Source organism: Hemitrygon akajei, unplaced genomic scaffold (assembly GCF_048418815.1).
Source record: "Hemitrygon akajei unplaced genomic scaffold, sHemAka1.3 Scf000053, whole genome shotgun sequence".
NCBI lineage: Eukaryota > Metazoa > Chordata > Chondrichthyes > Myliobatiformes > Dasyatidae > Hemitrygon > Hemitrygon akajei.
The window spans coordinates 4,429,878-4,440,909 of NW_027331939.1; the positions used below are offsets into that span (position 1 = coordinate 4,429,878).

General features: G+C 45.1%; 1 protein-coding gene across 1 annotated transcript in view; it reads left to right on the forward strand.

Moving 5' to 3' along the window:
- The window catches only part of LOC140721274 (uncharacterized), a 349,814-nt gene that overhangs the window by 2,597 nt on the left and 336,185 nt on the right, over positions 1–11,032 (forward strand). Inside the window, 1 exon segment of the mRNA XM_073036123.1 lies at positions 363–1,971. Coding sequence (XP_072892224.1) covers positions 770–1,971 — 1,202 coding nt within the window. The 5' untranslated portion in view covers positions 363–769.

Genomic DNA, 11,032 nt, shown 5'->3' on the forward strand with positions numbered 1-11,032 from the left:
CAGTGAGAGTTGTGGGTGCATGGAACGGATTGCAGGCTACTTGTGTGAGAGTGTTTCAGTTACTGTGGGGCCAGGAACCCATGCAGCTCAGTGGGAACAGGGAATAATACCAATGGAGAGAGTCAAACTGAGCCAGGTCACAGATCGGAGATAGCAGAAATGCCCCATTCTTACAGAGACAGGAAAAGCATCAGAGAATTTGATGGTCATTCCAGATACCAGCACCGTGCCCAGTTAGAACATGATTTCTCTCTCCAACTCTTCACTGTAACAGTGTGATGCCAGCTGACACCTTGACAACTCAAGCGATCTTATTAGAAATGCCCTGCACCCATTGATGAATTTTGTAAATCTTCTTACAGGTTAAAAATGACAAGGAATTTGCCTACGGGAATCTCGAACACAACACGCCAGTTTTGTTGTCTCTGTCCAGATATTTAAGAAGTGCAGCAAGGGATTCAGTCGATCATCCTTCCTGCTCAGACTGTAGGGAGGGATTCACTCGATCATCTGACCCAATGGCACGCCCGTTAGTTTACATGGGGGGAGCCCATTCATCTGCTCAGACAGTGGGAATGGATGCACTTGGTCATCTCAACTGAAGGTACATCAGCAAGTTCACACTGGGACAAGGCCATTAACCTGTTCTGTGTGTGAGAAGGGATTCAGTCTGTCATCCCACCTCTGGACACACCAATCAGTTTACATTGGGCAGAGGCTGGTCATCTGTGGAATTTGTGGGGAAGAATTCACTCAGTCAACTAACCTAATGGCTCACCAGCGAGTTCACACTCGGGAGCGGCCGTTCACCTGCTCAGACTGTGGGAAAGGATTCACTCAGTCATCTCAGTTACTGAGACACCAGTCAGTTCACACTGGGGACAGGCCATTCAACTGCTCAGCCTGCGGGAAGGGATTCACTTCCGCATATAAGTTACTGAGACACCAGTCAGTTCACACTGGGGAGAGGCCATTCACCTGCTCAGAATGCGGGAAGGGATTCACATCATCATATCAGTTACTGAGACACCAGTCAGTTCACACTGGAGAGTGGCCGTTCACCTGCTCAGACTGTGGGAAGCGATTCACTGAATTATCTCGACTGAAGATACATCAGCGAGTTCACACCGGAGAGAGGCCATTCAACTGCTCAGACTGTGGGAAGGGATTCGCTCAGTCATCTCAACTGAAGGTACATCAGCGAATTCACACTGGGGAGAGGCCATTCACCTGCTCGGACTGTGGGAAGGGATTCACTTCATCATCTCTACTGAAGGTACATCAGCAAGTTCACACTGGGGAGAAGCCGTTCACGTGCTCGAACTGTGGCAATGCATTCACTTCTTCAGCTCACTTACTGAGACACCAGTCAGTTCACACTGGGGAGAGGCCATTCACCTGCTCAGACTGTGGGAAAGGATTCACTTTGTCATATAAGTTACTGAAACACCGGTCAGTTCACACCGGAGAGTGGCCGTTCTCCTGCTCAGTCTGCGGGAAGGGATTCACTGAATTACCTCAACTTAAAGTACATCAGCGAGTTCACACCAGAGAGAGGCCATTCACCTGCTCAAACTGTGGGAAGGGATTCGCTCAGTCATCTCAACTGAAGGTACATCAGCGAATTCACACTGGAGAGAAGCCGTTCACCTGCTCAGACTGTGGGAAAGGATTCACTCAGTTATCTCAACTGAAGGCACACCAGGGAGTTCACACCGGAGAGTGGCAAATCACCTGCTCAGACTGTGGGAAGGGATTCGCTTCGTCATCCCATCTGAAGGTACATCAGCGAGTTCACACTGGAGAGAGGCCGTTCACCTGCTCAGACTGTGGGAAGGGATTCACTTCGTCATCCCATCTGAAGGTACATCAGCGAGTTCACACTGGAGAGAGGCCATTCACCTGCTCAAAATGTGGGAAAGGATTCACTCAGTCATCCATCCTAAAGGCACACCAGCGACTTCACACTAGGTAGAGACCGATCTGCTCAGACTTTGGGAAAAGATTCTCTCAGCCAAATCAACCAGTGTGCATCATTGAGTTCACACTGGGGAGAGGCCGTTCACCTGCTGTGAATGTAGGAAGCGATTCACTCAGTCATCTAATCTTATGTAGCTCTCAGTTCTGCTGGCAGCTTAACAGAGGGGTTTATAGCCCGCCCACCCCAGTCTGGCCAAACTGAAGAATCTCGTTTGGGTGGATACTGAGCGATGTGTCCCCTGTGTAATCTGCCCCGGGGTTCATACTTTCTGTGGACTGTCTCTTTAAAATGCAAAGAGAACCGAGACTGACCTTGGATACGCTGTTGGATTTCTGCAGAAGTGCAGGGTTGCTATGGTGACCAGCTAATGTTTATGCTCTCTGTGGTTAAGCAAGGTCAGAATGATCCTTTATCGACACAGAACAAGCAAGCGACTTCTTACAGAGTGAGGGGGCGGAGCTACCTGATGGACAGCTGGTGTTCAGCACAACGGTATTTAAACACACGTAACTGCTTTTCTCGCAGGACACACGGACGCACGAAGGCTAGTGATGAAAGTTTCTGCCAGTTGGACTTTCTAGCAGGGTGGGATTTGAGGATCGATAAAGAAGAGTCGATCTGTGGCTGTTAGTGCGTGTAAGAGCAACCCTGTGGAATCTACCGGTGAGTCTAACCCTTGCCTGGGTTGGTAGACTTTCTCTTGAAAAGGTGCTCTTGAGTTGGTCACGTCTGGCTAACTTGGAAGATTTGATGGGCATTGGAAAAGGTCGACAACACCTGTTTACTTGGATTACATCTCCCTCTCCCTCCCTCCCTCCCTCCCTCCTCCCCCCCCCCCAATCTTGTGAACTAAATTGAATCTACCACATCATTGTAAGACTATGTCGTTTACCACCGAGGTTTTGGATTTTATATACAGGTGACCCCCATTTTTCGGACATTCGCTTTACGACAGCTCACTGTTACGAAAGACCTACATTAGTACCTGTTTTTGTTGACCAAAGAGGATTTTCGCTTTTACGATAAAGATGATGCCTGCTTTATATGTGAGTTTACCCCGAAAAAGACTATCATGACCGTGAAGCCTTGTGCGGCAGTTGTGTACGCATGTGTGTACGTGCATAGCTGTGCACGTGCCGATTTTTTTTCTCTCCAAATCAATTTCAGTTCACTATCTTCCCGATTTTCAGTGAAACTACACTGTAAATACAATATTTCTACTTTATATAGTGTGTATATTTATCATATCATTCCTACTTTTACTATAGGTTAGTGTTATTTTAGGTTTTATGTGCTATTTGGTATGATTTGGTGGGTTATTCTTTGGGTCTGGGAACGTCCAAAATCTTTTCCCATTTAGATTAATGGCAATTGCTTCTTCACTTCATGACATTTCGGTTTACAAACGGTTTCATAGGAACGCTCTACCTTCAGATACCGAGGGAAACCTGTATTCACACCTATATCTGCATAACATTGCTAACCCTTGCATTATCTGGTTTAAGTTCACTATTAGTAGTAGTTACCAATTAAATAGTGTTTGTTAACTGCAAAACCAGACTCCAAGTGTGTTCAATTGTTGCTGGTAGTTTTATAGGTTTGCGTCTGTGTGACACCTGAAATAACAAATGGTACATAATATGTGATTAAACTATTGAGATTTATAATTCTTACTTTGACTATAGGGTTAGTAAAGAAAACAAAAAAAAAGAAAAAGCGCCCACTCTCTCCATTCACGTCTTCTCATCTCTCCCCAGCAAAAGGCCGTGAAAATCTCTCTTCCAGACTCACAAGAAAGAACATTTCTGTCATTGGATAATTTTGTCGTGGTTTTTCGTGCCCCACAAACGACCAGGAGACGCAGAAGATTCTTCAAGAAGTATTAAACTTTAATTTGCAAATCAAAGCTGAGACAGTCATTGAGCTAGTCGCTGATTACCCACTGATCCTTGGACATAGCATGTTTTATAGCAATCTCCTGGCTTAGTTGCATTAGCATATGCAATCGGTCTACAGTTGCGTATCACACGTACATCCGCCACTATTGTTTCTACCCATTGACTTAATCATGTTCTAATCTACATCTCTTAGCTACCTCTCAATAACACACCATTGTCTTCTACATTCTTAAGATTTCATTCTCCTACTAAATTGGGTACATGCATAGCAAATAGCAAGGTTCAAAGCTGACTACATAGTTTTGGTTACACATCAAATAATCTCAACTTTTATACTCCAATATATCCCCCCTTTGAGACCCAGAGGGTCTCACACAGAGAAAAGACAAAGAGTCTGCGCACAAAAGCCCCAATAAACTCAAGCACTTATTCCCAAATCTCGGGTTAAACTATAATTTTCTGCGCCAAGACCTCAAAGTATTCTCTCCCTGTTACCCTGGGCCGCTGAGCCAAAAACCTGTCCTTCTGTACCTGAGACAGGGAAAAAGACTCAGAAGCCCTTACAATTTACTTCCACACTGTTGTTTTGCTCTTGTTCATCCTGCAGGTGTTGTAGGCTGTAACGATACATTTTCGGTGTTTCTTTCTCCACTAAGCTTGCTTCAGTAATTGCCACGAGCATTGGAAATTGTTTGGTTGCAGCACGCACTACAAGAGATTTGAGACAAGGAAGAAAACAGCACAGCACAAGCGCACAGCTCAACAATATAATACTGACAGTTATTGCTATTTTAGTCAGCCATGCTCCCCATCCTCCGAGTCTACTTTCCAACCAATCAAAGAACTGATGTTCAAATCCTGCATTCTGTTTAACCTCCGTCTGCAGATTCTTTAACTTATTCATTGCTCTGGTGAAAGACCCTTATGGGCTAGTATTGTTCGGTATGAAAGTGCAGCATTGTTCTCCAAACATTACACACACACCCCCTTTCTCTGCCAAAAGCCAATCTAGTACCTGTCTGTTTTGCCACGTCACCCTCCTAGTTGCATCCAGCTGTTGCCCTAAGGCCTCCAGTGCATCATCGGTGTAGTTGATGAATCTCTGTTGATTGTAGTATATATAGTTTATCCATTCAACATTTTTGCTTACCCCTATCACAGGTATGATAGCTTCCCAGTGAGCATCTCATGCAGTGTCAGGCATGTTATTCGATTAGTTTGCATGCGGTAACTCATCAATTCTAACGGTAAAGCATTGACCCAATTAAGTTTAGTGTCTGCACAAATTTTGTTTAGTTTGGCTTTCAGGGTTCCATTAATTCTCTTTACCATGCCCTGCGACTGAGGGTGGTATACACATCCAAATCTTTGCTTTATCCTCAGCGCCTGTAGTACCAGTTTGACCACTTTCTGGATAAAAGCTGAACCATTGTCTGAGCTAACTTCTGTAGGTATTCCAAACCTTGGGATCACTTCATTTGTCAGAAATTTTACCACTGTCTTTGCCCCTTGATCTCTTGAAGGTACCGCCTCCACCCATCTGCTAAATCGATCAATTACTACCAGCATGTATCTTTTACCTCTCACTGTCTTTATCATGTCTACGTAATCGATCACTAGATGTTTAAATGGTCCTTCAGGTACAGGAATGTGACCTATTGGGGTTGTAATTCCCTTCCGAGCATTATTTTGTGCGCATACCTCGCACTGTGATAAGACAAAGTCCACTGAAGCCTGTAAATAAGGTGACCAAAAACCATCCTTCTTTATTTTCCTTATCACTTCCCCCCTTGCACAATGGTCCATCCCATGCGCTTCTGAAATCAGAATCGTCAGTAGAGGGGTGGGCGCTACCAACAAACCGTCTTCCGTGCTCCACAAGCCTTCCGGGTTCTGCTTGGCCCCCCTTTTTCTCCACATTGTCTGTTCTGCCAAAGTTGCCTTACCTTGTATTTCAATTAGGTCCTCTACGTCAGGTTCTGGAGTTAGGCTTACCTGGGGGGCAATGACGACTGACGTACATCCAGACGCTTTTCTAGCTGCCTCGTCCACAGCTTGATTTCCCTTTGTTATTACATTGTTTCCCTTTTTATGTGCCTGGCATTTTACTATAGCCAATGCTTTAGGTTTCATTGTGGCTTTTATCAAGTCTAGAATTTGCTGACAATGTTGTATGGGATCTCCGCTACCTTTTTTTAAAACCTCTCTGCTTCCACACTGCCCTGAACAAATGGCATACTCCGTGAGCATATGCTGAATCAGTATAGATGTCTACTTTCTCACCTTTCATCATTTCACACGCAGCTGTCAGGGCTTTGAGTTCTGCTAGTTGGGCGGAACACGGTTGGGGACAGGACTCCATCCTAATAATCTTATAGCTCGACTGATCCTGCTGCACCACTGAGAATCCTGCGTGATTTCCATCATAATCCCTATAACAAGAGCCATCTACGAACAGAACCTTTTTATCTATCTCCTCTAGTGGTTCTGACCGTAAATCTGCTCTCAATTTGGTAAATGCCATCGTCTTCCCTACACAATCATGGGGTTCTCCTTCATAGTCCAAAGGGACAAAATCGGCTATATTACTGGTAGTGTATCACTGTATAGTTATGTCTGGAAATGTCAATAGCATCTGATACGCTGCTATCCTGGCTGGCGTCAGCATAGATTTTCCCCTTTCTAGCAATTCTGCTACTTTGTGGTGTGTGTACAGAGTCACAGGATAGCTCAGGCTTACAGATGATGCCTTTTCATATGCATAGTACAGCGCCGCCAATCCATGTTAACAGGGTGGATACGCCCGTACCACCTCATCTAGTCTCGTACTGTAGTATGCTATCGGCTGCTTTGCTTTTCCTGTGCCTGTCTCTTGTGTTAGAACCGCTGTGACATAACCCTCCTGTCCGTTGGATATATACAAATGAAAAACCTTCTCGTAGTCAGGCAAAGCTAATGCTGGTGCTGAATGCAATTCCTGCTTAATAGTATTGAAAGCTATCTCCGCCTCTCCATTCCACTGTAAGCCGTTCTTCAAATTTGTAATTCCTGCTTCTTTCATTATCTTTCTCAAAGGTGCCACAATCTCAGCATAATCTCCTATCCAATCTGAGCTGTACCCTGCCATTCCCAAAAACGTCATCATCTGCCCTACGGTCTGGGGTTTTGGGGCCTTAGTTATTGCCTCAATCTGATCTGGTGCTATCGCCTTCACTTCCTTGGATATTACCCTGCTTAAGTATTCCACTTGCTGCGTGCAAAATTGCAGGGTTTTTTTTTGGATACTTTAGATCCTCTGCGCGCTAATTTCTCTAACAGAGTTATAGTGTCCTGCTTACACTGTTCCTCACTGTGGGAGCAAATCAACAGGTCATCCACATACTGTAACAATGTACTTTCCAATGGTATGCCCTCTAGGTCTGCCTTCAATACCTGATTAAAAATGTGTGATGAATGTTTAAATCCTTGCGGCATTCTGGTATAGGTATACTGAGCACCTCTGTAAGCAAATGCAAACAAATACTGACACTGATCGTCTAGAGGAATGCTGAAGAAAGCCAAACACAAATCAATCACTGAAAAGTAACTTGCTTCTGGTGGAACATTAGTCAAAAGCGTGTGTGGGTTGGGGACTACCGCTGGCCAGTCCTCTACCACATCATTTACCGCTCGCAAATCATGCACCAATCTCCACTTAGATTTATCTGCTTTTAAGACCAGCAACAACGGGGTATTGCATGGATTGTTTGTTCTTTTAAGCACTCCTATTTCAAGCAACCCCTGCACTGTCGATGCTATTCCCTCTTCTGCTTCTGGTCTTAGTGGGTATTGTGGTCTCCTGGGTGGAATTGCTCCCCTTTTCAGCCTTATTTCCACCGGACTAGCTGTTTTTATTTTCCCTACGTCCGTGTCATGTTGTGACCACAGAATAGACGGCAACTCATCTAACCTTTTATCTTTCTGCTGGCCTCTTTCCTTTCCCAGCAAGGGCATGTGTGGTTGGGGAGTTATTTCGACCTCTCTCACTGTTCCTACCATATCTACACTTACCATTATTTTAATACAATTGTTGTCTTCTGATATCCACACCTCTGGCGTGATTTTCCTCCACACTGTTACGGTTTTAGCACTCTTAAATAAAGGTCCTAAGTCTTTAGACTGATATCCCTTATTTACCAATAAAGTTACGTGGGGCGCAGCCTCCGGTATCCTGTACCATTTTTCTAAAAAGGTGTTCCACTTAACTTGTAAAGCTGCCCCTTGCTTTCCAATTATCACAGCCCCCCCCCCCCCCCTTCCAGCTGCTGTTGGGTACATACCTCCAGGTGTCATCTCTCCTCTAACTCCCTGTTCTGAGTCTCGTCAAAAATCACTGTACAATGTAGCTCATATTTGGGCATTACAGCCCTGGGTAATATAGCCTGCACGCCCTTTTTCCATTTTTCCCAGGTTTCCTGAATCTGATCTACGATGTCTCCTATCCAAAAGACATTAGCCTTCTTGTCTTCTTGCGCTATCAATTGAGCCCCTGCTCTTTTCACACTCAGTCCAGTTCTGGTGCATTCTAATTTTAATTCCAGTTTCAATAAGGCATCTCTGCCTAACAAATTAATCGGAGTTCCTTGAAATACTAGCACCGGCAAAACAATTTCTTTATTTCCCATTCTCAACCACACTGGAGCTGGGCACTGTGTCAGCTGTGTTTTCCCCGAGTACCCTACCGTCTTAATAAACTTTCCTGACATGGGAAGGTGAAGGGCATACTGTGGCTGTACGCAAGTGTACGTGGCTCCAGTATCTATCATCATTGGTGTCAGTTGCCCTTCTAACATAACCTGCACAATGGGTTCCTCAACTGCCTCCCTTGTTATCATTGGGTAATGTCCCTTCCCACTCAAGTTCTTGGGGTACCCTAATACCTCGCATAGGGGTTCACAGGTCCGCTTGGGACTGGTCCTTGGCTAAACTTTAGTTCCCTTCTTATCGGGTCCTGCTGGTGTGTGACAGGCCATAGTATAAACGGACAATCTCTTCTCATGTGCCTGGCTGATTACATTCCCAGCACAATCTCTCTACCTCTCTTTCCCACTGTTTCCTCACTGGTCCCCTTTGCCCATAGCTCCTCTGTCCCCCTCCTTGGGACTTCCAGTCCTGTCTGGGCTGTTTGAATTTAGTCTGTCCCTGATAGGGCATTTGTGAGAATGCTCCCTCAAAGACATTTATTGGCATGGGGTTTTCCAGCCCTTGTCTTACAGTATGATTGGTCCCTCCATATAACAGTGCTTTGTCCAGTTCGATGGCTGTATTCGAACTGGTGGTTGCTGGCAGCATCTTTTTGTTATTCTCTTTTTCCTTCTTTTTGAGTTCCTCGAGCTGCATTTGTATTAACTTTCTTTGCACCTCTTCCTGCTGCTCAGCCAACCTTCGTTTGTCTTTCCGGTATTTCTCAACCGCATGGACTACGTTGTCTCTAAATTCTTGTGGTCATTTACGTCAGCCCAACCACTTCCTCCAGTTTGGATTTTACTTGTGGAGGCATTGCATCCAAAATGCTATGTCGGAACAGTGAGGTCATAAATAAGATATTCTCCACCTCTTGCTCAGTCTCCAGTCTCCACCTTTTCAACTGGTTTTCTACGTAGGCTGCTGGGTTTTCAGTGTCTCCCAGTGGATCCCCTTTTAAGGCTTTGGGGTCCACTTTAGGTGGATAAAGCTTTCTGAGGGCCTGCCAGACCCTCTGCCTCACTCTGTCAAACCCATCTCCATCAGTTCTCGGGTCGTTCGAGTTTACTATGCCAGCCATTTCCATTAGTTCGTTAAATTTGGAGGTTCCCACCAACCTTATCAACAGTGCCTTCAAATCTCCCATAGCCAATAATCGTCGCGCTGTTTCTTCTTCGAAGGCTCTAATCCATTTCCCTGCTCCTTCATGTAAATTGGGCAGAGTGTTTTTCAGCCCTTCTAGGTCCTGGGATCCCCAAGGGATATACTGCACTTGTCCTGATCCTTTAACTAACAACGGCATCATTCTTCCTCCTTCTTCCCACCTGCCCCGGCTCTCCTCCTCACCTGACTCCCCAACTGCCTCAGGGTATGTCTTTACTGCCTCCCACACAAATGTCTCCGGGGTCCTGCTCTTCCCTCGGTCTCCCTGTGGAGTCCTCCCTTTCTGTCTTGATTCAATACTTGGTTGGCTCCTAGAGTATTTTTCGCATCTCTCCTGGCAATCCCCTTTCAGTAACGTATCCAGCTCTCTCTCTACTTCCGCAAGTCGCTCCCCTACTGGCTCCTTCTTCTCTTCTAGGTTTCTGCCCCCTACCTCTTCCCCACAAATTCTCGTATCCTCTCTTTCCACTTAACACTTGCTCCTCTGATGAGTCACTTTCTTTTCTAGTCTGTTTATTTCTATGGTATAACCGATACTCCTCATACTCCTTTTCCTCTCTCAAGTATTTCATTCGTTCAATCCCTTCTTCCATTTCTCTCTGTACCTGTTCTATCTTTATCCTTTCTGCCAGTATCTCCTTCCATATCGCCGCTTTTTCCTTCTCGTATTGTTTTTTTTCCTCCTCATTATCCCAAACCTGTACTTCTCCCTGCATGTTTACTGTTCCCGTCAGCAGGGGGCACTGTTTAGGGGTTCCTTCCTCATTATAGGGAGGGGGGTTTTCTGTTTCTTTCGCATCCGGGTACGGAGCCGAAGCCAGCTTCTCACCGTACCCTTCTCTCTCTCTGACAGGCTGTTTCTCCAGCACCTTAGTGTTTTCCTCGCTTGTAATCAATATTCTACCTGTCCTCCTCAGCCTTTCCTCCTCCATTCTGAAGAGTTTTAGCACTTCCACTTCTCGTTCTCTTTTTTGCCCTCTTTTCTTAGATTTATCTGTTGGTTTGTCATTTTTTATTAGTCCCTCCATTTCTTCGCACAAATTTACATCAAACGTTCCTTCTCTTGGCCACTTTGTGACCAGGTTTTTGGTTCTTTTTTCTCATTTTTCTGAAGTTTTTCTGATCTCATTTTTAATTAACGGGAATTTTTTGCTCAGAATCTCTACTGCTGTTCCTTTACCTGTCATGTTATTCGCTCTTTTTAAGCTATTTCAGAGATTCAGTTTGTTTACTGGATAATATTATTTCCTCTAGTCTAACACCACGT